Source organism: Planococcus citri, chromosome 2, assembly GCF_950023065.1.
Source record: "Planococcus citri chromosome 2, ihPlaCitr1.1, whole genome shotgun sequence".
NCBI classification, from domain to species: Eukaryota; Metazoa; Arthropoda; class Insecta; order Hemiptera; family Pseudococcidae; genus Planococcus; species Planococcus citri.
Window position 1 is genome coordinate 12,662,267 of NC_088678.1, and position 26,969 is coordinate 12,689,235.

The 26,969-nt window shown below is 34.3% G+C and overlaps 1 protein-coding gene and 3 long non-coding RNA genes across 5 annotated transcripts in view; 3 read left to right on the top strand and 1 right to left on the bottom strand.

Annotated features, from left to right (window-relative positions):
* Positions 1-212: 212 nt before the first annotated feature.
* LOC135833617 (uncharacterized) lies at positions 213-795 on the top strand. Its single transcript, XR_010556500.1, has 2 exons — positions 213-407; positions 530-795. It is a non-coding gene; the product is annotated as an uncharacterized LOC135833617 (long non-coding RNA).
* Positions 796-2,258: 1,463 nt separating this feature from the next.
* On the top strand, positions 2,259-13,165 carry LOC135834713 (uncharacterized). Its single transcript, XR_010556740.1, has 3 exons — positions 2,259-2,496; positions 2,585-2,696; positions 11,664-13,165. It is a non-coding gene; the product is annotated as an uncharacterized LOC135834713 (long non-coding RNA).
* A 4,727-nt stretch (positions 13,166-17,892) lies between these two features.
* On the top strand, positions 17,893-19,012 carry LOC135834715 (uncharacterized). Its single transcript, XR_010556741.1, has 2 exons — positions 17,893-18,499; positions 18,583-19,012. It is a non-coding gene; the product is annotated as an uncharacterized LOC135834715 (long non-coding RNA).
* A 5,469-nt stretch (positions 19,013-24,481) lies between these two features.
* LOC135834721 (uncharacterized) overlaps positions 24,482-26,969 on the bottom strand; it is a 30,666-nt gene continuing 28,178 nt past the window's right edge. For both annotated transcript variants that reach the window (XM_065348684.1, XM_065348683.1), the window contains one exon: positions 24,482-26,741. In XM_065348684.1, coding sequence (XP_065204756.1) covers positions 26,469-26,741 — 273 coding nt within the window. In that variant the 3' untranslated portion in view covers positions 24,482-26,468. The remainder of the gene's footprint in view (positions 26,742-26,969) is intronic.

The following is a 26,969-nucleotide window of genomic DNA, read 5'->3' on the forward strand; positions in this document are numbered from 1 at the left end:
GGCTCTCGAATGGGTACAGCATCATCGTTGGAGCAAGTTACAAAAATCACGTCACATTAAAGCAATAATTCAAAAGCATAAATCATCAGTGAATAAATAAAAGGACAATCGCGAACATTCATCTTATTTGTTTTACTAGCTATACCACACAACACCTGCTCATAAATTCAACATTGCCTGAGTAAGTATAGGTAATTGCGTAGGTAGTTTTTTTTTCATAAAAGAAAACTTGCCCAATCAGTCCCTATAGTTGATTTCACTCGATCAACGCGTTTATCAAATCAATCGAGGTAAACTTAGATGAGAATGTATGGGAAAATTTTAGTGTGTTTCTGCGTTTTCTTAATCGAATGTGTAATGCATCCAGTTGGCAGTGTAACTCTTCAAGAGTACCATAATTTCAAGGGGTGAGTTTTAAAAAACCACGAGATTTTGCGAGCAAAAAAAGATGAGCCAATCAGGAATTTTCAAATACTTACTAGTGTACCTATACCTAAAAGTGATACTATTTTTATTGATTTTTTTTCAGTAAAGATCTTTTATCAATGAATATTGACGATCTGACCAAAATTACAAGAATCAGATTATAAAGCAAGTATCGAACAAGAGGGATGTATAATTCACTTTGGAGATGAAACTGCAACAGAAAAATTGGTTCAATGTTCAGGTAGCCATGGTAGATTTTATATTGGCAAAGGGCAATCGGAATTCGGCGTTTACGAGTATGATCATTCGTGTGCGATTAACTCTCCTTGTGAATGTAATCCTTTACATAATATAGACGGTGCTGTGTAACTGCTTGCATTTTATTTTCATTTTTATAACAATAGTGGGGAGAACAGAGATTCCTAATGGAGATGAATGAAAATTAACTTCCTGAAAAATTCGCCAATAGGTAATCAAAAATTGCATTTCATTTGTGTCTCTTTGTAGCCCAAATGATCCTCACCTCAGGTATCATTTACCCAGTTATTTGAGTATTGATGTGTTTGTTCTTTTCTGGACAAATGATAATTGATATCCTCAGCAATTCAGCATGTGCTTATAGCAGTATATTTCAAATGCATCGATTTTGTCTTGATCTGCCTGGCATATTGTCCAGCATCCTGATGCATACAAGAAGATGGAGAAGACTATAGCGTTTTTACAACTCTGAGTTTTGTGACCTTTTTGAAGTCACAACTTTTCCAGATCCAATTGAACTTTCCAACTGCTGCCTTTACTATGGCTAACCTTCTCCTGATTTCTCCAGCTGAGCCTCCCTGATTCATTATCAATGATCCAAGGTATACACAAAGTCCTGTACTACCTCTATGCCATCAATCTCCAAAATTGCAGGTCTGTTCTTGCGCTGTCCATTGATTTGATTATCATTTTCATTTTTCCTGTGTTGACCTTCAGACCCGTCTCGTTGCTGGCTTTTTCAAGCTTCTGGAGCATTTCCCTCAGCTCATCTGCTGTCTCTGCATGCAAGGTGGTGTCAGCTGCATACTGTAGGTTAGATGTTTTCTTTCCTCCAATTGTGAACTCCTTTTTCCCAATCGTCTAGGGCTGTTCTCATTACTCATTCTTCATATGCATTGAAGAGAATTGGACTGAGTATGCACCCTTGTCTCACTCCTTTTGCTGTATGGAAATGATTGGTGAGCTCTCCTTCTACTCTCACCTACACCACATTATCCTGGTATAAAACTCTTCGTGAGACTGACAAGGTGCGCTTGAACTCTGAGCTTTTTGAGGTTTTGTCGCAGGATCTTCCACTTGACATTGTCTAATGCCTTCTCATAATCAATGAAGCACATATGCACTAGCCTGTTGAATTCTCTTGCTTTTTCAATAACTTGGCCCACATTTCAGATTTGCTCTCTTGTGCCTCTTCATAGTACAAAACCAGCTCGTTCTGGTGGGATCTGTGGTAGAATGTAGGTCTTGATCATGATACACTTGTGTATGATCGCCAAATACATGTATGCTACATGCTCTCCATTTGCAGCTTAGCCAAACTCCAGACCATCCTGTTTGCTATTGCTTGTCTGTCTAGTGGATACCTAAATTAAATATGTCATTCAGCAAATACTATTTTCAGTAAACAAGTTACATAGTCAGATGAAAAATTACCAAAATCACGTCACATTAAAACAATTCATGAGCATATAAATCATCAATAAATAAATAAAAGGACAGTCGCGAACATCCATTATCTTATTTGCTTTACTAGCTAACCCATCAACTGCTCATGAATTCAACATTGCCTGAGTGGGTAGGGTAGGTGATTGCACAGATAGTTTTTTTCATAAAAGAAACCCTACAATTACATGCGCACTCAGTCCATGCTTGATTTCACTTTCACTTCACTCAACATTTATCAAGTAAATTGTGATAAACCTACATGAAAATGTATGTGAAAATTGTGGTATGTTTCTGCGTTTTCATAATCGAATGGTTGATGCATCCAGTTCACAGTGTAACTCTTCAAGACTACTATAATTTCAAGGGGTGAGTAATGTAAGACGAGTCAATCATGAATTTTCAAATAGTATAATTATATTACCTAAAGTGACACTATTTTTATTAATCTTTTCAGTAAAGATCTTTTATCGATGAATATCGATGATGTGACCAAAATTTGCGAGAATGTAGCGCCAAAGATACAGTATTCAGGAACACTTTACGACGCAATTTTTCATAAAGATGTGGTATGTACAATTCAATTTGGAAATGGAGTTGGAACAGAAAATTTGGTCCAGTGTTTACTCTCTAAATTTAAAGCAGTCAAATTTCACTGCTTAGCAGTCACGACATTTTGCCTTTTTAAAGCAGTAGTTTTTTTTACTGCAAAACAGTGAAAAATTACTGAATTGGTCAGTCAAAATGATTTTTTACTGACCAATTCAGTAATTTTTCACTGTTTTGCAGTAAAAAAAACTACTGCTTTAAAAAGGCAAAATGTCGTGACTGCTAAGCAGTGAAATTGACTGTTTCAAATTTAGAGAGTAGGAGTCTATGATGAATTTTTTATTGGCAAAGGGCAAACAGAATTCGACATTTATTGTTATTCGTGTACGATTACCAGTTCTAATGGTCCTCCGTCAAATGCGATTCCGAGTACTTCATGTGATTGTAATCCTATAAGAAATATAGCCGGTCCTTTGTAACTGCTTGCATTTGTTTGTCATATATTTTTTAAGAATTTCCATTATCTTCAAATTTACAAAATTTCAAATTCAATTGTCAGAATTTGCCTTTGATTCTGAATTCTTCTTTTCTTTCTTTTTCTTTTCAGCCCCTTTTCTCAATCCACTGCTGGATGAAGGCCCCCCCAAACTTCTTTCTACGAGCTCTAAAAAAAAAAACTGACCAATATTTCAACTCGATTCGCGACCAAAAGTTTTTTTGCCCATAAAAATGCATGAACTAACCCATTTGTATTTTTTTGATTTCCAAAAAAATCGAGTAAAATGTCGTTTTTGACTAATTTTAGGGCTCAGCGAACTCAAATTAGTCGGAAAACGTCACTAAAAGTTGAAAATTTGACAACTTTTCGTCACCTTATTTTTGAGCTCAAAAATGGGCCATTTCTGAAGGAATAAGGGTGCGTTCTTGTTGGAATCTGGCCCCGGAAATGGATTCGCCGTCCCAAAAAAATCCCCCTGGTCAAAATTTTGATTCGATTCGCGACCAAATGTTTCTTTGCCTAAAAAATTTACCAACAGGTTTGGGAACCCTTGCTTTCCAAAAGTGCAAACTATTTACGAAAAACACAAACATTTAACAGCCAATCAAGTATACTTACTTATTTCAAAAAAAAAATTCTGACGCATAATAACATGAAAACAATGAAATCCTACCTACCTACCTACCTACCTACCTATTAATTAAATACACAACACACCAGCATCAGTCTCTGTTCACACAATTTCTACATCGATTAAACAAAAACAAAACTAGTAAACTCCCATCTTATTTGCTCTACAGAAAAGTACATAAGTGTTGGTGTACCTACTGATGAAGTAAACATCACAATTATTTTTTTTTTTTCATTGAAGAGCACTTTCCCAACCAGAAACAGTAGGTAATTTTCATTTTCGAGTAAATCGTGTGACGTGTGATCGTTGATCGACAAATTGATAAAATGTTGGCGAAAGTTTTAATTTTCCTATCATCCTACGTTTTCCTAATGCAATTGGCGATGTATCCAGTTCACAGTCGTTTGCCTCTTAAAGATTACCAGGCTTTCAAAGGGTAAAAACCTACATAAACATATTGGGTATTTTTCAAAGCAATTCAGCAGGTTCCTAAATAGTTGAAATTTTTTTTTAGCAAGGATCTCTCCACATTGCCTATTGGCGATGTCAATAGAATATGTAATGTCGCAGCGAAGAAACTAAATCTTGTTGGATCAGATTATAAAGCACAAGCAGAAAATACCCGTCCTTCGGACGGGTGGAGTGGAAAGATGGAGCTGCGTTTTTTTAAATTCATTTATGAGCAAATAAAAAATTGTTTGGTAATTGTCGTCGTATTTCACCTAATGTGGTTAATGACATTAATGCCTCTCCAAAAAAAGACCTTTCTGTAATTTGAACCTTTGACCCTCTCCACTTCAGGGGTCAGCTATAGTTCCTGAAAGTACTCCATTCCTCAAGTTTTATTTCTGAACGTCTGAACTATTAGAACAGTTTCCAGGCTGAAAAATTTAAAATTCACTGTAACCTACCTACAAAATTTGACACATTGTGAATCATCTAGTTAGTTTGAGCTCAAAAACTTGCGAAATATCAAAAATTTTACTCCCCTGGCCTTTTTCCAAAGTCGGTACTCATCCCGGAATAGACATAATTTTTGAAAAAAAAAATTGCTAAAAATGATAAAATTGGTCAATTATCCGCTTTTAATTCTTTTTTTCATTTTCATTCTTCAAAGTTTGAAATTTTTATTGGAGAGATCTAGAGCTGTTTTTGTTTATTTACATATGAATGAATAAAAAATTGTTTGGTAATCATCTCATTTCACATTCCACTTGATGTAGGTAGTGCCTGTAATGCCCCTCCAAAAAAAATGGCCTCTCTGTAATTTTCAACTTACCTATTGATGAATTAGGTACTCTTTTTCTTTATTTTTTTCATTTTCATTATCAGTGATTTTTGGATAGTGGCATTTTTCAGACACAGGCCAAATTATTGTTCTTTGAAGTCTGCTCTTTTTGAATTTTTTTTTTAAAAATCGAATTCAAAATTTAGTGGACTTACTTATGTAAAATTTTATACCTGAGGAATAAAATATACCACTCCAAAAAAATGACCTTTCTGTTATTTCAACAGTTGACCATCCCCACTTCAGTAGTTCATAAAAATACTCCATTCCTCAAGTTTCATCTCTGAACGTGTGAACTATTAGAACAGTTTCCAGACTAAAAAATTGAAAATTCAAGTATGTACAGTCGACCTCGCTTATTATGGATCCGCTTACAGGATCCGCTTAATAAAATCACACGTTTAATGCAATCAAATGGCTTGGTCCCGATTTTTTGTACCTAATTACACAGAAAATCACTCGTTTAATGTAATCAAACTCCCGGCTTAGCAGAATCATTTTGTGAAAATATTGAGGTATTTTTGGGGAAATGGCTTGTTTTTTCATACTTTAAAACAAAATTTTTGGAATTTTTCACTTATTATTCTCTTATTTTTAAATTTTGATTTCTAACAACTTTCTCTCAAGTGATGATAAAGGGAAAAAGGTCTAAACATTTGAAAATTTAAAAAAAATAGATATGTTATGTACCTAAATCGCAAATTTGGGAGTACCTATCGTAATTTTAATCCATCTTTTTAGTAGCAAGTACATTGTGAAGTTGTAGTAAATTTTTTAATGTGAAAATTGTGTTTTTTCAAAAGTTCGCTTTATAAGATCACCCGCTTAATAAAATCAATTTGCCTCGGACAAATGCGACCATAATAAGCGGGGCCGACTGTATCTTTAACCTATACCTACATAAAATTTGACACGTCGTGAATCATTTAGGTAGTTTGAGCCCAATAAGGAATAAAATTAAAGGTTATAAAATTTCCTATCGAAGTATTCAGCTGTTTTTTGAAGTAACGCTTATGAATTTTGTATGAATCAGTTTAGAATTGAGTTTATTAAAAATTTCCACTTTTCAGTGAGTCAGACGTGAGTGACATGAGTGTTGAAAAAGTGATTTACTGAGGGTTGCTTTGCAGCTTTTTTCGTTCAAGTTATTCAAGTTCAAAGTTGTATCCCCAAGTGGAGAGGATAAAATGCAATGTAAAATTTTATAATAAAGAATAAAAGTAAAGGTGATAAAAAGTTGCCCAATTGCATATTCACGGCTTCTGGAGCAAATTCAAAATTCTGGAGAAATATGAAAATCGCGCTGGAGCCTCCAGATCGGTGGGAAATGGTGGAATTCGGTCTCGGGAGGTTAGTTGTGGACAAAATACAGCGATTCGCGCAAATTTCAAAAATTTCCTCGCAAACTTTTGATTTTTTTAGATTTTCTATACCTATTTGAAAAAAGCTGGTAAAAAAAACCACTCTGGTGTCCGCCCCAAAACCAACTCAAAAATGTGGATAAAGTCGTTAAACAGATCCAGTATAACACACAACTCGATTTTTAACTGTCCAATTTCATATTCACGATTTCTGGAGCAAATTCAAAATTCTGGAGAAATTGAAAAATATCGCTGGAGGCTCCAGAATGGCTGCAAATGGTGAAATTTGGATTTGGGGAATTAATATTAGTTTTGGGACTTATTTTGACCATTTTTATTGGTCAAGTACGTACTTTTTTAAAAAAAGCATAAATTGCCAAAAACAATCAATTTTGAATTTTCAAAAAATTGCCAAAATTCGAAAAATGAACTTGGACAGCTGAAAATTTGGATTTGGGGGTTTTAGAACATGCTCTTTCCAAAAATCGCGGTCCCGTCGCATAAATTGGGGTTTTAACACCTCAAAAACCTGGCAACACTGTTCCGAACTGCTGATTTCACAAACCTGATAGACTCCTACTACACTTAGAACTACCCCACTTCCAGCACCTACCCTCAATGCAACGTAATACACTCGCTTTGCAACGAAATTTTACCTCGTCTCTCCGCAAACTGGTTTCACCTCCGCAAAGTCCAAAAAAGTCGTCATTTTTTTCAACTTTGAAGCTTTATAACAATTGTCCTTTTAAACTTTTTAAAATTTTTTTTTGCCATAAACACTCTCCAGCTTACAGGCGTTCGTATGCATGAAAATTCAGAATTTTTGGTTCGGCAAGTTTCGAGTTTACCGGCAACAAAAAAAGGGGACTTTCCTTTATAGTATTATAGAAATATGATGGAAGCTAAACTTCAGTATGGAGCTGAATCTTCCTTCGTAAACGAAAAAATATCCATGTGTGTGGGGAGTAACGGTCGATTTTACATTGGCAAAGGACAGTCGAGATATGGGGTTTATTATTATATATGTGCTTATATTAGAGGTGTAGGTTTGGCATGTGATCCTCATCATAATATATCCGCTGTTTTATAGCTGCGTAATTTTTTTTTTTTTTTTTTTTTTTTTCAAGAAAAATAATAAGAAATAAGTAATATGTTAATATAGTTGCTGTTACCTAGATAATTTTGACAACTTTTTTCTACCTCTTTTTTGAACAGAAAAATGAGCCATTTCTAAGTGAAAAGTGGGCTCTGGTGCGAATCTGACACCGGAAATGAATTTGCGGTCTCACCCCTCCCCCCCCCCTCCTGGCCAAAATTTCGACTCGATTCGAGACCAAAAGTTTTTTTCCCCAAAAAATGCATAAACTACATAGGTACCTATAACACGCTTTGAATTTTTTGGATTTTTTTGATTTCCAAGAAAATCGAGTAAAAGGTTCTTTTTGACTAATTCGCGGTCACCGAGTCCGAATATGGTGTCCATTTGTGTCGTGGGTCAATGCTCCAGTAAGAAATTGCGGCTATTTCGCAAGATACGAGTCGGATGCCAAAACGAACATAATTTTTGGGCTCAGCGACCTCAAATTAGTCAGAAAACGTCATCAAAAATGCAAAATTTGACAACTGGAGAGAATTGGGGGGGGGGACGAATCGAAAAAATGTTGATATTCGGATTCAGCGCTTTCAAAACGTAATGAGTCATGTGATGTGATTTTTTTTTCAAATTTCAAGAAATTGGGGGACTGATGGGGCGATTGAGGGCACCAAATAAAAAATAAATAAGTTGATGATTCGCAATTAGTGCTTTTTAAAACGTATGAAACGATATTATGGTACATTGGTACACGATGGTCAACATTTTTTCACATGAAAATTGTAATGCATAAGGCCTATAAGTGAGTGAACATTTCATTAATCGACGATAAATCGAATTGGCATGATTTACGTAGGTACCTAGATTAGTTTTAAAAATCAGCATTCGCAAAACATTAGCTTCAGTGCTTCACCAACAAACATATTCACCAGCAAATTAAAACATTTTGATGGCATAAAAAAGAGACAACTTGCTCAGTCAGTAGATAATAATAGTCCAAGAGCTATACCACTGCGATTGGGCCGAAATAACTGAAAGCTGGGGATGGTCCATGTAAAGTTGTAAATGAATCATCATAATATGATTTTATTCGAACCTTTTATTGATACTAAGCAAATTCAAATCTTAATTAAAATTTTATATTACTATGGAAGAAGCATTGGCTTGCATTAAATTTTCTGCGCATTAAATTTTCTGTTGATTTTCAGTTCTCCATTAATTACGAATAAGGTACATCTTGAACCGAAGAGCACATTTTGGTTGAACTGTGACATTCGTAATTCATCACATGGCCTTCAGCTTGACCCTTGCCAAGAGAGTAATAGTAATGATTTTTCCATCCACAGACGACTATTGTTAGTGGTTTTGTTACATCTCCGCCACCTTCCTTTGATAACTTTATATTTCCTTGCGCGCAGTATGGACATCCATCTAAAAATGGTTCACCTGAGGGTATGGTTCCAGTTTTTCCTCCTATGCTATTGCACCATGTTTTCAATTTTTCTGTATTGCTGCAATATCTTGTGGGGTCCTCCCTGAAAAGAAAAAATCACAAAGATTGAATCGTTTTCAATGGTATTTTACGTCTATCTACCTCAAAAAAATGTTTCTCCAACATAATGATGGAAAAGTGATCAATCATCATCTGTCTGTACAAAAGCCAGGTAAATGAAAAGTTTCAAAATTTTCTCATTATTTCTGATACCTCGACATGCCATCTCGACATGTAGATGTAAAATTTGATGCTCAAAATTTACATCTACAACTATGTCGACCAATTTTTCAGAATTAAAATTTCTGTTTTAGTGTTTAAAAGTTTAGTAAACATTCAAAAATATGATCTTGTTCAATGAGGAAAAGAAATTTTTTAGGGCATTGATGAAATTATTCACTTTTCCACAGTCTGGAGTTGTAGATGATATGATGTTGATATTGTGGATGTATTTGTTGATGTCGAATTTCACATCAACATTAACATCAACATGTCGACATGAAAATGGATTAGTTCAGTACTCTTAGATAAAGTATTGCACCATCTTTGATATAAAGAATTTCTGTTCAACTTTTTGATTATACAGACTTTTCGTCTGTACTTTTTCAGAAGTGGACTTTGCATCAATGCTGTTTTCAGTACAAGCAATAGCCACATCAGAGGAAATCATTTTTGGAAAAAAAAATTAAAAATTTTTAAACTCCAATTTTATAATTTTATACAAAGCAGGAGGTTGACATAAATTTCGATGTGAATGTTGATCCATCCACATCCGTCACTTTTGGATGCCACATGTCAATGTGAATTTCGACCCTGTGTTGAGCAAATTGTCGATGTAATTGTCCACTGATGTTGATCTGTATTCGTGTCGACTATTGGCTCAACACAGGGTCGAAATTCACATCGACATGTGGCATCCAAAAGTGATGGATGTGGATGGGTCGACATTCACATCGAAATTAGCATGTTCATTTTTGTACGGGATTGCTAGAAGAGTTAGAACTGGGCTAAGTCTAGTTCTCATTCATATTTACTACATTTCATTCCATGGAATTTTGATTACAAGGAATTAAATTTATTAAATTAAATTAGCTAGTAGGTAGCTGGAAACTCAGGGTGCACAACAACATGGAAGTGCATTTTTTTTTATTATTGTTTTCCATCATACTTATTTAAAATGATGTTGATTTCCGAGTCTCTCAGAGAGGGATAGTTATATTCTTTACTGATTGGAATTATATACTTAGCTATTAACCTTGCACACAATCAGAAACAACCCTTTGCAAAGGTAAGAATTCATATTACTCTCAATATACTAATCACTGAATTCACAACTCTTCCTCAAATTTCCTTAATCCTTTTTCTTTATATTTGTTTTATAAAAACTTGCGGTAAGCTACATGATATACCTTTGTAATTGTTATCAATTCTAAGTTTTCATACAACGCAGCTATATCTGTGGCTAAATTGACTATTTATTTATGTGAATATAATCCGCGATCTATTTCCCTGGTCTTATGATGTCTCACACGGCTGATAATACAAAGTTTACCCAAGTAGTGTAGGAAACTGTATACAGGTGTGTTACTAGGATGGTCCATTGAGTTGATACCTTAGTGTTCCATGTAAGTGTGAGTCAGAATATTAATTGGTTATGGACAAATACACGGAGGCTAAGTAGTATTTGTCCCTAAGTATCACGATATTTATATTCTCCCTCTACAAAAAAAAATCCTCAAGTATGAAATATGTAAATTGTGGTGGAAACCACTTAGAAAATTCAAGGATGTCCACTCGTGAAAATGAAAACAATTTACTCTGTTAGAAACTGTGAAATCAACTAAAAAATAATAATACTTGGGCCAGTTTTTGAAAATTTTAGCGAAACAAATTAGGTACCCGAATTTGAATTTCAATATAATCTCGTATTATTATCCAATGGTAGTGCTAGTGCTAAATTTTCATTTTGAATACCTCGTATAATCATAAAAAATTCAAACTTACAAAAACTTTCGCCATGGCTTCACTCGGGCACATTATTTTTCTTTTCTTCAGCCAAAGTTCGAATCTTGAGGAAAAAAATTGACTTCTTACATAAAATATTATGTTTTTTCACTTCTGAGGGATCGTGAATTTTTGTCTTTCGAGTGTTATTGCCTCGCTCCATTTTTTGTCTCATGGAACTATTGAAAGTTGGTCAACCATCTGCCCCACCACCCTTCCAAAAAAGTGTCAAATTTATCGGAAACCCAGTTTTTTCGTTAAAAATGGGAGGAGAGTACAGAAAAAAAGGCCGCAAAAAGTCGCTATTTTTGAATATTAAATTTTGGTATGAGACAATCACAGACAACATGGCCGTTTTCAAATTCGATAAAAAAAAACTTAGAGATTTAGATACAAAAATGACTGTCAATTTTTGAGGTGAAAATGAATATTATTCGTGCTTTGTGGCTGAGCTAAATACATATCATCGTCGTTCTCAAGTTTGTCGAAAATGATTTGATTATAGGTTATTATCGCAATTGATTCAAAAATATATGGCAGCTAAGAAAAATAAAAAAATGATTTAGATTCTAGTGTTTTGTAGATGACACCTTCCTTCTGATTGCATGTGATTCCGCAGACGAATTTGAGACAGAAACATACGCAGCAATAAATGCAGTCTTGCAATTTCTACAGTCAAATGGCCTTCAGCTGAATGCCGGCAAAACAGAGTTCATTTTGTTTGATAGAAGAAGACCTACAATAAGAAATCAAGAACCTTGCAATACAATCACACGTATCTGGGCATTATAATTGATGATAAGCTATGGTGGAAAACGCATATAATGAGCAGCATACAAAAGGCGAAGAAGTACCTGCCAATACTAACGGCAGTATGCCACAACACATACGGCTATTCGGTGTGGGCAATAAGGATCATGTACAAGGCGACGGTAAATGCGGTCATCGGTTACAGTAGCAGTTTGTTTGTACACAAAATTAATCTGAAAGAAGTAGTCGACGAGCTGAGAAAACTCCACCTGCAGATGGCAAGAAACATTGCACGATTATATAAGGGAACCAGTTATATAGCTTAGACAGTTATTGCGGACTCTATGCCACTGGAGATTGCTATAGAAGCTCGAGCCCTAACCTGGTTGGCGCGAAGGAGAACTCAGTACCTTGAAGCAGAGGAAGTAGACGCAGCAGTCATCAGAATACAGCAAATAGCCCTCAACAAATGGAATGAAGAATGGATGTCATCAGATCACGGCACCTGGACGAGAAAATTCTTCCCAACAATTCAAGACAGGCAACAACTAGATATTGATGAAGATCTAGATTTCTGGGTTGCTCAGGCCCTCAGCGACAAAGGATGTTTTGGATCCTTTTTGTGCAGCATCAACAGAAGGAATCATGCTACTTACAGATGAGGCTACCAGTAAGAGACGGCAGAACATGTACTTACTGTATGCGAAAGGTTTAGAGAAGGCTGTCCAGGGACTCCTTTGACTCCTTCAAATCCTGATCACATAGACTACATGAGATCCGTGATTCATCAGCTATGGGAAGAAGAGAGGCTCTTGCCATATTAAGTAGGCTGATTCCTTGACACCTTGAAGGCCCCGTCACAGGGGTGAAGAAGCCTCCAAGGCTGGGGCTTTTCCCAGGATCAAGAGGGCAGAAGAGCCCGCCCCCAACGAGACCATATGAAGGCCCCGTCACAGGTGCGAAGAAGCCTCCAAGGCTGGGGCACTTTCATGGATGAAGAGGGTAGAAGAGCCCGCCCCCAACGGTTCTTACGAAGCTCTAGAAAGGTGAGTATGGGTAGGTTTTATTATTACCTACATTACTGCTATATGTAAGATGTGTAGTGTTACTATATAGTAAGATGTCATTAGTCCTAAGTTTCATTTAGCTTACATTCTATTATTATGGTAAGATGTCATTAGTCCTAAGTTCTATGTAGCCTTAGTTCTATTGTCTATGTGATTAGGTATAGTTTATTGTATTTGCTTGTATCATGTTTTAAAAACCTATGTGTAAGAATCATGTGTCATATTTCCCAATAAACTTGCCCCACCCCGCCAGTAGGTTGGGGACTGGGGACCCCAGGAAAAAAAAAGGCTATCTTATGGCTATCTTACCCTTTGAAAGCGTTGAATTCCTGTTCGGTTAGACCCGATGAACAAAGAAAAAAGCACAATAACATCAAGAACGTGCTGATCACTTTTAATTTCATTACAGTCATTGTCGTGGGAAAAAAATCTACTTTGGTTTTTGCAAATGATCACTCACTGATACTGATTCTCTGTTAGAGAATGATTTGAACTACTATAATATTTCCAATTTTACTTTCTTTTATTTCATTTTAATAATTGTGTCATTCCGTAGGTAAAGGGCCCATTTGGTCGTTTTTATTTATCGAGATAATTGTGTTTTTAGTGAAACAGTTGAAAAAATCGAAAATCGAGGTTTTGATGGATTTCGATGTAGAACATATCCGACTATCTCGTGTCGAAGTATCAAGGCCGCAGGTGCGCCCCAAGCAGAGAAAAACGGAACTAAAGTTTTTCTATAAAGGGCCCATTTGGTCGTTTTTGGTTTTTAGCAGTAAATTCGCTTCCAAAAAAATACCCTACAAATTATACTGCACCTAGTTGCCAGTGGCAACATGTATACCATTCAAAAACACGTTTTATGTTGGTGCAGCGTTAGCTGTGTGACACTGATAACGGATTGCGGAGCAGGAAATCTGGGTTCGAAACCCGCCTGGGGACAATATTTTTTGAAAATTTTTTTTCATGATTTTTATTTTTACAAGTTGAATTTTGGCAGAAAATGTAATTTAATCATTTTTTTCTGCTTTTGAACTGAGTAATGAATTTTTATGCAAAATTTAAATTTATTAATCATTGTTTTTCAGGCTTAAAATACTCATAAACATGAAAATATTGAGTAAAAAAAATCCCTATTGCAGGTGGGTAGTAATATTTGACATCAGAAACAATAATCTTCAATTTTAGGTATGAAGGTTTTCGGATTACGTGAAATTTCAGCTTTTTTCAGAAAAAAAACTTTGAAGGCAATTTTCTCAAAAGTTGAGTTTTTCAAATTTTTAGTTCTGGATTTTTTTTTGGAGTTTTTTTTTGCACTTTTTGGGCTTCTATCCAGCTCATATGATTGCTCCGGAGGTCTACTTTACCCCCCCCCCCCACCCCTAACTCAATATCGACCAAATGGGCCCTTTACCTGCGGAATGACACAATTGTTTTTTTTATTGTGTGGTAGGCTAAAGCTTTTGTAAAAAGTACGTACGTAATATTGTATGTATGTAGGTACTAATACAAACACTTCATTAATTTAACGAACACGAAATCCGCAATACTTATGTAGGTACCTATATTGCCAGATTCCCAGATTGAGTTTATTTCACAAACAAATCCCACTGCATAATAACATGGAAACAGTGAAATCCTACCTGTTGATTCTGAAAAAATTGTAAAAAAACAAGTCACACCAAACAATACACCAGCATCAGTCTGTTCACACAATTTCTACATCGATTAAACACAAACAAAACTGGCGAACTCCAATCTTATTTGCTCCTCTGAAAAATACATAGGTAAGTGTTGGTACATAGTTGCAGGTAAACACTTATACCTACCGATGAAGTACATCACCAAATTTTTTTCGTTAAAGAGCACTTTCCCAACCAGAAGCAGCAATTTTCATTTTCGAGTAAATCGTGTGACGTGTGATCGTTGATCGATAAATTGGTAAAATGATCGCGAAACTGTTAATTTTCCTATCATCGTACGTTTTCCTGATGCAATTGGCGATGTATCCGGTTCACAGTCGTTTGCCTCTTAAAGATTATCAGGCTTTCAAGGGGTAAAAACTTAAACATATTGGGCATTTTTCAAAACAATTCGGCGGGTTTCTAAAAATAATTATATGTAACTTTTTTTCTAGTAAGGATCTCTCCACAATGTCCACTGATGATCTCACTAAAATATGTAATAACGCAGCGAAGAAATTAGGCTTTGATGGACTTTATAAAGTCCTAAGGATGCAGGATGCTCAACTTGCGTATGCATCTATATCGAACTATGTTGCTGAAAAATTATGCATCTGTAGCAAGGGTGCTGATGGTTATTTTTTTATTGGCAAAGGGCAGTCGCAATATGGGGTTTATTATTATATATGTGGTTGGTCCTCACAAACCTCGGCTTGGATGTGTGATCCTCAACAAAATGTACCCGGTGTTTTGTAGTAGTTGCGTGATTTTTTTTAAAATACAAATAATAGGAAATACTTAGGTACCTATATGTAACCTTAGTTATGTAGTTGCTGTTACCTAGATTAAAAAAGGAAAGAATTCTTAATATTACATAACTTATATAAATTATTTAAAAATACATTGCAATTTTTAAAAGTAATTACCCATATTTTTTCAAATTTCACTCGTGTTTGTGGAATTATACCCTCCCTGGGTCATTCCATGTAAAATCAGTTCAATTTTGGGTTTAGGTTTAGGTCATTAGGTCCGGACACCGGAAATGAACTCACCGTCCCAACCCCCCCCCCCCAGGTCAAAATTTCGACTCGGTTGTTTTGCCCAAAAAATCCATGACCTACCCCTTTGGCATTTTTTGGATTTTTTTGAATTCCAAAAAAAATCGAGAAAAAAGTCATTTTTGACTAATGTGAAGTCGCTGAGTTCAAATCTGGTGTCCATTTGTGTCGTGGGTCGCTGCTTCGGTGAGAAATTGCGACTATTTTGTAAAATACGAGTCCGATACCAAAATCAACGCCATTTTTGGGCTCAGAGACCTCAAATTAGTCAGAAAACGTAAAAATGTAGATAAGTATAAATTTAACATTTTGGATTATTTGACACGTTTGCGATTTTTCTTGATTTCAAGTAGGTAGGTAAATGGGGGAGGGGCTGATAAAGAAAATTGGAAGGAATGAATTTGAAGCATGTGTTTCCAAAACGCACTAAGTCCATTTTCAAAGATTCTGAGGTTGCAAGGCCATCTAGCATAAAGTTGCGGCCCAAAATGGCTGATTTTTTGATATGTTGTGTCTAAGGGTCTTGGCTATGGTCCACTTCTACGTTTCCAAATTGTACTAAGTACCATGAATTTCTTATCAATATTTTTTTGGACTTAGTGCGTTTTGGAAACACATGCTTCATTTTTAAAAAAGTGGGGGGGCCGCATAAGGATCACCTGCACCCTCCTGTCGATTCTCCGGGACAACTTTTTTCTCAAAGAGGAAGTCCTAAGGAACATTTCTAGCCCTCGTCTTCAAAAAAAAGTGGCCCTACTTACAAAATGGCGGCCATTTTGATTGACAAGTCAGCCGAAATCGCAGGTTTTGCGTTCCAACATAGGACTTTCACGGGATTTTTTAAATTGTACAAAGGTAGATCGAAAGAGTAGGCAAAAATTTATCACCTGTCAAAATTTCAAGTGCTAAAGTGCTCTTTTCGATTTTTGGTGAATTTTCAAAAATCAAATTTTGGCCAAAATGTGAGAAAAAATCAAAATTTTCCCAAATTGACCTAGAAAGCTGAAATTTGGGATATATCTTATTTTCGACCTGCCAAATCGATTGGAAACTGTTTCAAACCGTTTTGAGCAGTTCTGGAGCCTCTAGTAGATTTTTTAAACTTGAAATTCTTACAAAATTTCATCAAATGGAGTTGAAAGCCGAAATTCATTCTGCAAACTAATTTTAATATGCTATGAAGTCAACTACAGGTGATTTTCAAGTCGTTTTGGAGGCTCCAGCGATTTTTTGAAAATTACTGGAGCCTCTAGTAGATTTTTCAAATGAAATTTCCCCAAAATTTTATCAAATGGGGTTAGCAAGCTGAAATTAACTCTGCACTTCAATTTTAACACCTTCTGAAGACGACTTCAGGCGAGTTCAAGTAATTTTGGAGCCTCTAGAAATTTTTTGAAAATTACTGAGGCCTCCAGTAGATTTTAGAAATTTGAAATTTCCCCAAAATTCCATCAAATAGTGATGGAAAGTTGAAATTACTTAACTCTGCACTTCAATTTTAACACCCTCTGAAGACTATTTCAGGCGAATTCAAGTAATTTTGGCGCCACCAGTGACTGTTTCAACGCGCTTTTAGGAGAATTGAAATTTCTAAAAAGTAGCTGGAACTTTCAAAACCACTTGAAACCACCATGTAGTCGACTTCACATGGTATTGAAATTAGTTGGCAGAATAAATTACGACTTGCTAACCCCATTTGATGAAATTTTGAAGAAATTTCAAGTTTCAAAAATCTACTGGAGGCTCCAGTAATTTTCAAAAAATTGCTGTAGGCTCCAAAACGACTTGAAAATCACCTGCAGTCGACTTCATAGCATATTGAAATTAGTTTTCAGAATGAATTTCGGCTTTCCAACTCCATTTGATGAAATTTTGTAAGAATTTCAAGTTTCAAAAATTTGCTGGAGGCTCCAGAACTGTTCAAAACGGTTTGAAACAGTTTCCAATCGATTTGACAGATCGAAAATAGGATATATCCCAAATTTCAGCTTTCTAGGTCAATTTGGTAAAATTTTGATTTTTTCTCACATTGTGGCCAAAATTTGATTTTTGAAAATTCACCAAAAATCGAAAAAGGCACTTTAGCACTTGAGATTTTGACAGGCGTTGAATTTTTGCCTACTCTTTCGATCTACCTTTGTACAGTTTAAAAAATTCCGTGAAGTCCTATGTTGGAACGCAAAACCAGCGATTTCGGCTGACCTGTCAATCAAAATGGCCGCCATTTTGTAAGTAGGGCCACTTTTTTTTTGAGGACGAGGGCTAAAAATGTTCCTTAGGACTTCCCCTTTAAGAAAAAAGTTGTCCCGGAGAATCGGCAAGGGGGTGCAGGTGATCCTTATGCGGGCCCCCCGACTCCGCGCTTCCAGAAACCTTATGAGTAATGAGAGGCGTCTGTCATGCGATTTTTTTCAAATTTCAAAAAATTTGAGGTCCTGATGCGAGGAACATCGGAGGGACCAAATGCATTCAGTGCTCTTTAAAACGTATGAGACGATATGTCAAACGATGCATGAAACCCAATTGAGTAAATATTTTATTAATCGACGATAAATCAGTCTAAAGGCATGATTTACGTTGTAGATTAAGTACATTAGTTTTAAAAACCAGCATTCGCCAAACATCAGTTTCAACTTTCAGTGCTACACCAACAAACATAAATCAGGTACCTAGGTAGGTAGGTACCTAAACAGCAAATTAAAACATTTTTATTGCTCAAAGAGAGCAATTGTTCACTCGGTAATGGTGATTTTCAAGGTATAATCGTGTGATCGATCGATCGATTGATAAGATGTTGATAAAACTTTTACTCTTACAATTTTTGAACGTTTTTCTAATCAATCTGGTAATGCATCCGGTTCACGGTGTAACTCCTGATGAATATCGCGCTTTCAAAGGGTAAAAACAGTAATTTTTAGTACCTACGTAATGTACCTAAGGTTTTTTTTAGGATTCGTGAGATTAAGTTTCAATTTTTCCAGCAAGGATCTTTCTACGCAGAGCCAAGATACTCTTGACAGAATATGCAATAAAGCAGCGCCGAAGATAGACCGTTCTGGAACAGATTACAAAGCTAGAATCCAGGAATGTACGCTGCAGCTAACAGCTGACCCTCATGATAATGTTGTTGAAAAATTAGCTCGTTGTAGTGGGTCCCATGGTGAATTTTTCATTGGCAAAGGGCAATCGCTGTATGGTGTTTATTATCATTTATGTAGCAGTTCTCAAGGTTGGAGGTGTACTCCTAAACAAAATGTAGCTGGAGCTGTATAGTTGTTTTTGAATTTTTTTTTTGTTTTTTTTTTATACCTTAGAATTAACAATATTATAATACAATTATTGTTTCTGAAAAAAATCAATGTAATAAGATAATCTGTAAAAAAAAATTAAAAAAATAAAAAAAAAAATGAAGAGACTCTCGAATGGGTTTTTAATGACGAAAAAATTATATTTTCGAATTCGATTTTCAAGGCTACAGATACATCTGATCAAAACATTGTAGCAAAATTTTAAATACCTACCTACATTATAGACTTTTGAGGAAAAATTGTACTTTAATATTCAAAAAGCACAAAAATTTCAAAATTTTTCATAATTTTATTTTAGAAATTGAAAACGAGTAAAAAATTATTTGTGCTTGAAATAAACGTCTTCAATTTCGGTCCTCCGAACCTCGAACTATATTAATTCCCTTGTGTAGATCACTCCAAAATCGGTAAAAATAAAAAATAAAAATTACACGAATAAAACACTACCTATTCATAAATTTTTTTGACTAATAATTTTCGAAAAATTCTTACTGCTTTTCAATTTTTTATCATTTTTTTTTTTTTTTTTGGCAATTTTAAAGGGCTTTATGAGAGAGAATCGACATAGTTTGGGAAACTGGGGGAGTTTTTGTCTTGAAAGTGAGATTACCTTACCTATACTTACAAGGGAACCTCTTAATGAGGTGTCCGCCTCCGATTTGAACGGGACCGCGATTTTGGGAAAGAGCATGTTCTAAAACCCCCAAATCCAAATTTTCAGCTGCCCAAGTTCATTTTTCGATTTTTGGCGAATTTCTGAAAAACCAAAATTGACGATTTTGGTGATTTTTGCTTTTTTTTAAAAAGTACGTACTTGTTCAGTAAAAATGTCCAAAATAAGTCCTAAGACTGATATTAACCCCCCAAATCCAAATTTCGCCATTTCCAGCCATTCTGGAGGCTCCAGCACTATTTTTCAATTTCTCCAGGATTTTGAATTTGCTCCAGAAGGCGTGAATATGAAGTTGGGCAGCTAAAAATCGAGTCGTGTGTTATGCTCGAACTGTTTAATGAATTAATTCACATTTGAGCCAATTCTGGAGGGTACACCTCAAGAGTGGGTTTTTGACCAGCTTTTTTCATAATAAAAATATCCAAAAATTAAAGGGAGGCCCAAGAAAGGCTGGATATGGCGAAATTCGCTCTCGTGTGGTTAATTAATGACGAAATACAGCAATTCGCGCAAACTTCAAAAATTTTCTTACAAACGAGAAATTTTTGATTTTTGAATATGTTCATTTTGAAAAAAAAACTGGTCCAAAAACCACTCATGAGATGTCCCCTCCAGAATCGGCTCAAATGTGAATAAATTCATTAAACAGTTCGAGCATAACACACAACTCGATTTTTAGCTGCCCAACTTCATATTCACGCCTTCTGGAGCAAATTGGAAATTCTGGAGAGATTGAAAAATCGCGCTGGAGCCTCCAGAATAGCTGGAAATGGCGAAATTCGCCCTCGCGGGGTTAGTTCATGACGAAATACTGCGATTCGCGCAAATTTTGAAAATTTTCTCGCAAACGGGAAATTTTTCATTTTTGAAAATTTTTATTTTGAAAAAAAGCTAGTCAAAAAACCACTCTTGAGGTGTCCGCTCCAGAATCGGCTCAAATGTGGATAAATTCATTAAACAGGTCGAGTATAACACACAACTCGATTTTTAGCTACCCAACTTGATATTCACGCCTTCTGGAGCAAATTGAAAATTCTGGAGAAATTTAAAAATCGCACTGGAGGCTCCAGAATGGCTGGAAATGGCGGAACTCGGCCTCAGGGGGTTTGTTGTGTTTGAAATACAGCGATTTGCGCAAATTTCGAAAATTTCCTCGCAAACGGTAAAATTTTGATTTTTTTGGATTTCTTATAATGAAAAAAGCTGGTCAAAAAACCACTCTTGGGGTATCCCTCCCAAAATCGACTCAAATGTGGATAAGCTTGATAAAAAGATCGAGTATAACACACAACTCGATTTTTAGCTGCCCAACTTCATATTCACGCCTTCTGAAGCAAATTCAAAATTCTGGAGAAATTGAAAAATAGTGCTGGAGCCTTCAGAATGGCTGGAAATGGCGAAATTTGGATTTGGGTGTTAATATCAGTTTTAGGACTTATTTTGAACATTTTTACTGATCAAGTAAGTTCGTCCTTTTAAAAAAAAAAAACATAAATCACCAAAATCGTCAATTTTGGATTTTCAAAAATCCGCCAAAAATCGAAAAATGAACTTGGGCAGCTGAAAATTTGGATTTGGGGGTTTTAGAACATGCTCTTTCCAAAAATCGCGGTCCCGTTCAAATCGGAGGCGGATACCTCAAGCGGTTCCCTTGTTAGAACTTAGAAGAGTCTATTTTTTGATTTATTTTGTTTTTTTTTTCCAAATTTGGAGGCTCGATATACAAGGCGATAAAAATAGCTTAAGGAGATGTCTTCTTGAAAATGGAATAATTTAGAAGAATTCTGATACAGAAACAATTTTTTTTTTTTGATAATTGGATTTTTTTATTTTCTATTGAATATTTTATAGGGCAGAGCACCAAAAAAAATATCTAGATACCTTCGAATCAAAAACAATCATGTAATGTGCCACTTTAATTTCTAAAAAAAAAAAAAAAAAAAAAAAAAAAAAAACGATCGAAATTTCAAGGTTTTTAAGGGATGCCAAAACTCAATTTTGAAAAGAGATGTAAGAAAATCCTTTAATTTTTCAATTTTCAAATAGGATCATGAAAAATTGAGCTACATATCAGCCTACTATGAAAGTTGAGTTCTGAGCTTTTCAAATTTCGAAGAACACTACTCGTACTTCAAAAATATTGCACTAAATTGAGGACAGAAGAGATCATTTAGTATCTATAACAGAAAATAACGTTCAAATTTCTTTGAAAATTTTTACAAAATTAAATTTTGATTCATTTGTTTGCATTTTTTTACACGTTTTCTCATTTTAAAGTGATTGAGGCGGAATCCAGAGTTCAGTTTTTTGGTGGTGGTTTATTTGTTCAGGTTTTTCAAAATTTTCGTTTGCACATTCTGCAGTCAAGGTCACAGGCTGTGTCAGATTATGAAATAAATATCAGACTAGCTCGAATGGAGATTTGAAAGAAAGCTCAACAATTTCTGTGATGAATTGAATCCAATAATAGTGCATACTTATGCTTCATAAATCATAAAAAAAAAACAATTTTAATAAAAATACATTAAATAGGTATGTAATAAAAAAAGCATATTTTTTTATACACTTTAGTTCAAATTTTCACAACATATTTTTTCGTTCATTGAATTTGATCCATCCAAACCAACAAAATATCGCGTACCTACATAATATCATCATTTCCCTAAACGTATCCTACAATAATTATAGAACTTCTGACGCAAAAATATGAAAAACACGAATAAAATCCTGTTGAGCAAATATATACTTACATATTTTAATTAGCAACATTAACAACAGCCTCAGAATAAACATCACATGATTTTTTTATTCGTGAAATAGAACTCTCTCTCTCACACACAACTTATGTCAGTAAAACAGTCATTTTCGATTCAGATAATCGTATTATCGTTACTTTTTGGTAAAAATGTCCATAAAAAAATTCGTTTTTCTTTTTTCGTACGTTTTACTGTTGAAATTTACGGTCGATTCAGTTCCCAGTCTAAATCTTCAAGATTACAAGGCTTTCAAAGGGTAAAAAACAGCGTGTTCTTGTTCTAGTTTGTGACTTGGGTAAGCATTAGCATCCATTCAACAGACACCAAGTTGAAAAATTTCGTTAATTTTACAGTACAGATTTGTCCACATTGAAAATTGCTGATCTCAATAGAATATGCAATAACGCAGCGAAGAAGATAGGTCTTAGTGGAACCGATTACAAAGCTACCATTAAGGAATGTACTCTGCAATTTGGACCTACTGTAGAAGATAATACTTCCGAAAAATTAGCTCGGTGCAGTGGGACTTGTGGTGAATTTTTACTCGGTAAAGGGCAGTCGAAATATGGTGTTTTTTATTATTCATGTAGTATGGGGTGGAGTTGCACTCCTAAACAAAATGTTCCTGGTCCTTTGTAATTGTTTTTAGAAGTTTTTTTTTTTTTTTTTTTTTTTTTTGAAAAATTATGTTGAGTAATAATTTATGATTAATCTTATTGTTAGACTGGTTTGAATAATATTGATATTCAAATTAAAGAAAATAAAGAAGAAAAACAGCTGACTAGGATAAAATTGATGATGATTGATGAGCAGGTACCTAATTCAATTTTTTTTATAAAAAGGAATAAAATTTAAATTATTTAAAAATCTGATGATAATTTATAATGTAGATTTATCCATCGAATTAGATGTCTGAATAGCACAAATTGTACGTAGCTAAGCTATTTTGAAACATTTTCAAAAAAATTTTATAATTATTGTCGAAGTTTCAAAAACCAAACTCGCAAAAAATCAATTTCAATTTTTGGGGCTAGAAATTTCAATTTTGAGGCCGAAGTGAAAATTATCGTCATTTTTGAGTCAAGAGCCACCTATTTTGATAGGTCACAAGAATATATTTACTAAAAGTAAAATTTATTGCAAAATTTCATCAAAAAATCTTTTGTTTGGGGCTGAAAATTTCAGTTTTTGGAGCCAAACAGAAAATTATCGTTATTTTTGAGCTAAGAATAGAATCTCAGTCTATTTCAATCGACTGCAAAAATGATTCTTGTTGTGATTGCAAAAATAACCCATACCAGTACAGGGGAGAAGAAGGAACAAAATTCAAAAATTTAGAAAAATGCAATATTTAAGCATCATTTGAAGATGATGATTTCATCAGCTATTTGCATGTCCCGTGGACCAAAATCCTTCTTCTAGAGTGAGAAGGTGGGGAAGATGAAATTTGCAAAATTAAAAAATTGATTTTTTTGAATTTTTTTTTCGTTTTTATCTCGCTTTTTGGAGCCTATTTTGGGAATTCTATACACCCACATTATTTTTCTATTCAATTTTTCAATTTGGACCCAATTTTGGGTTTGCAATAAAATGATCTTCAAAAATAAATTCTACATATACCTAATAATTTTTTTTTTTTTGAAAGTTTCAAATTTTAAACCCCCCTATTTGGAGCTCATTTTTGGTCTGAAGTCAAATGATCTTCAAAAATGAATTCTGCGCCTTTCAAACTTCAGATTTTTATGTCCATACTTTTTGTATTTTTTTTTTTAAATTTCTCAACTTTGTATCTCTTCTTTAAACGCCCATTTTGGGTTTCGGGATCCAAAGGAGTCATCAAAAATTAAATAGGCGCCCTTAAACACCTCCTTAAACAAAGTTTCAACTTTATCTGAGTAAAACTCTGAGTTTGTCCAGCTAAAGTTCTCATTTGAAGCACTGTGCGCTTTCTTGGTGACCATGTTTGGTTTTTTCTGTTCCACTAAGTTGAAAAAATATGAGGACTTTCTCCCATCTGATCAATTAGGAACTCACTTTTTTAGTTCAAAAATATCTGATTTAGAATTAATATTAAAAAAAAATTAAATTTTCAAAATCATTCCCAATTACCATTTTACAAAAACAATACAAAGGAAAAATCACGAAAGCATTACGAAAAATTTTTTAAAAACAAAACTCAATAAATTGGTACATAAACAAATCGTACGTAATTACATAATTAATCTTTAAAAAAATGTAATATAAAAAGATAGCATAAGGAATGAATATTATTACGAGTAATAAGCTTATTTTAATTAAGGCACTATTGCTTCATTTAAACCAAATTTATTCAAGAGGGAAGGGTGCGTATTATTTGAATGATTTTTAGCTCTCAGTATTTCAAATACATAACCATGACAAACCAAAATTTACAAAAAAAAAAAAAAAAAAAAAAAAAAAAAACGATACCTAAAAGTTAACACTATAGTAACCTAATACATAAACAAAAATTCAAACCAGTTCGTCCAAGAAGGTGAATATTAAAAATGGTTTGAGTTTTCATGCAAGTAATTTACGTTCAAGAACAGATAAAAAACCAGCAAAAATTTTTCCTTTCAATTTCGATTCGATTCCTTTGGTTTTCAAAACCACAGCCACCCTCATGAAAGTAATTCTAATCATAAAAATAATGAAATAAATTCAAATCTTATAGAATAACACACTGGGACAATTTTCACATTTTTCTCTTGTACTGCATTTTGATGCAAGCAAATAATTAGGTATAATAGGTACCTACAAGCCGAGCAATTTATCATAAATGCAATAAAAATTCCAGTCTTTTTAACCTGATTAAAATCGAATGACTTTTCTCACCAAAAACTGGCAAATTAGATTCATCATTTCAATTCCTCCAGCTCATCTTCTTCCTCAAAAAATTCCAATCGATAATCATTAGCCCGTATTCAAATCGTATTTTGGGCCTCAATTTTACACCTACGTAAAATATGAGAATCTCATCACATTTTGATAAAAATATCAAAATAAAACTTCTCATTTTTTTTCTCGTCAAATTAACGTTTTTGAAGGAGAAAATCACGAATTCTATTCACAAAAGGCAATAGACTTGGAAATCTCAGAACACCAGAGGAAAAATGTGAAAAAAATAACGAAGGGTTAACACTTCCTGATCGCATCAATTAGCGAACCATTAGATCGCTAGTCGATCAAAAAATAGAAATCAAACCCCCCTTCAATAATAAAAATAAAATTACACGTATATAAGTACAAAATAAACCTTACTTATTAAAAAAATAGCAACCAATTCTCGAACAATGAAAAATCACAGATGAACAAAACTATACTTCCATGATTCTTCAGAGAAAAATTTTGTTTAAAAATACACATCAAAATTCAAAAAACCTCATCACAAAAGTAAAAAAAAAAGAATAAAAAGCGTATTCAAAAGGCACATCCGATTTCAAATTTTCGACATCACAAATCAAAACAAGGTAACTAGAAATTTTCACTTCACCATTTCACCCACAATAAAATTCAACCAACAGGAACATAATACCCTACCCCCTCCCTTCAAATGAGATCAAAGCCTTCACTAAGGCTCAATTATTACAAAAAAGCTTAATTTTTTCCTGAACTCATTTGCACGCATTCAACAAAAGGAGATCACAATTTTATGGTATTAGGCATCTTTTCTCTTTCACAATGTAGAATAGATGCCGATTGGCGATCAAGATTAATACGCCATGCTGCAGATTACACAAATAATACGGGAATTTAAATCTACGAGCACCCAATATCACAAATTGCAAATGCATTCTTAAAAAAAAAACATCGATAATATTCGGTACATTGAACACTAAAATTATTAAAATTGACACACAAAAAATAAGTATAAAGAAAAAGAGAAGAAAAAAAAAAAGAAAACGTAATAACGAAAAACAAACGATAAAACGTTGAGTTAACGACTCAAAAGATGGGATTTTATATGTACAGGGTGTAAAATAAGTAACCAATCGCTTCGAACTACGATATGAACAGTTCGAAACGTAACCTCAAATTTTTTTGAATAAAAACACACGAATCTCATTAAAAAAAAAAAAAAACATGGCTTACTCGTACTCGTACTTTTGCTGTTACATTTCATTGAGTAAAACAAAACCGAAATACGTATAATCGATTTCGAAATTAACCGTGACATTGGTGGTCACTTGTTGTAAATAAACTATATCTTTGGGATAAAGCACACGTAATGCTGAAGTGAAGCAGCTCACATCGTGCGAAACATGATGCGACGTGAAGGAACTACACTGAGCGATTGATTGATTGGCTTCTTCGGTATCGTTGCACGAAGCAGAGATCACGTTAATTGAATAATAAGCTGGGCTACCCTTGCCCGAGTAGGATACCTAAAAAATAAAATGAAAGAAAAATGAGTACCTAAGTTAATAAGTACCTAATGTTGATATTTTATTTCCAAGTCTGAATAATTTTATCATCCTTGCCAACTAAATCGTTTAATTTCAAAAAAAATTTAGATCAGAAAATTACATTCAAAATACAGCTAGATCTTGAGACGAATGAAAGAAGAGGGATTTAATACTTTGAAAACATTGAAAATTAGTACCTAATTCCAA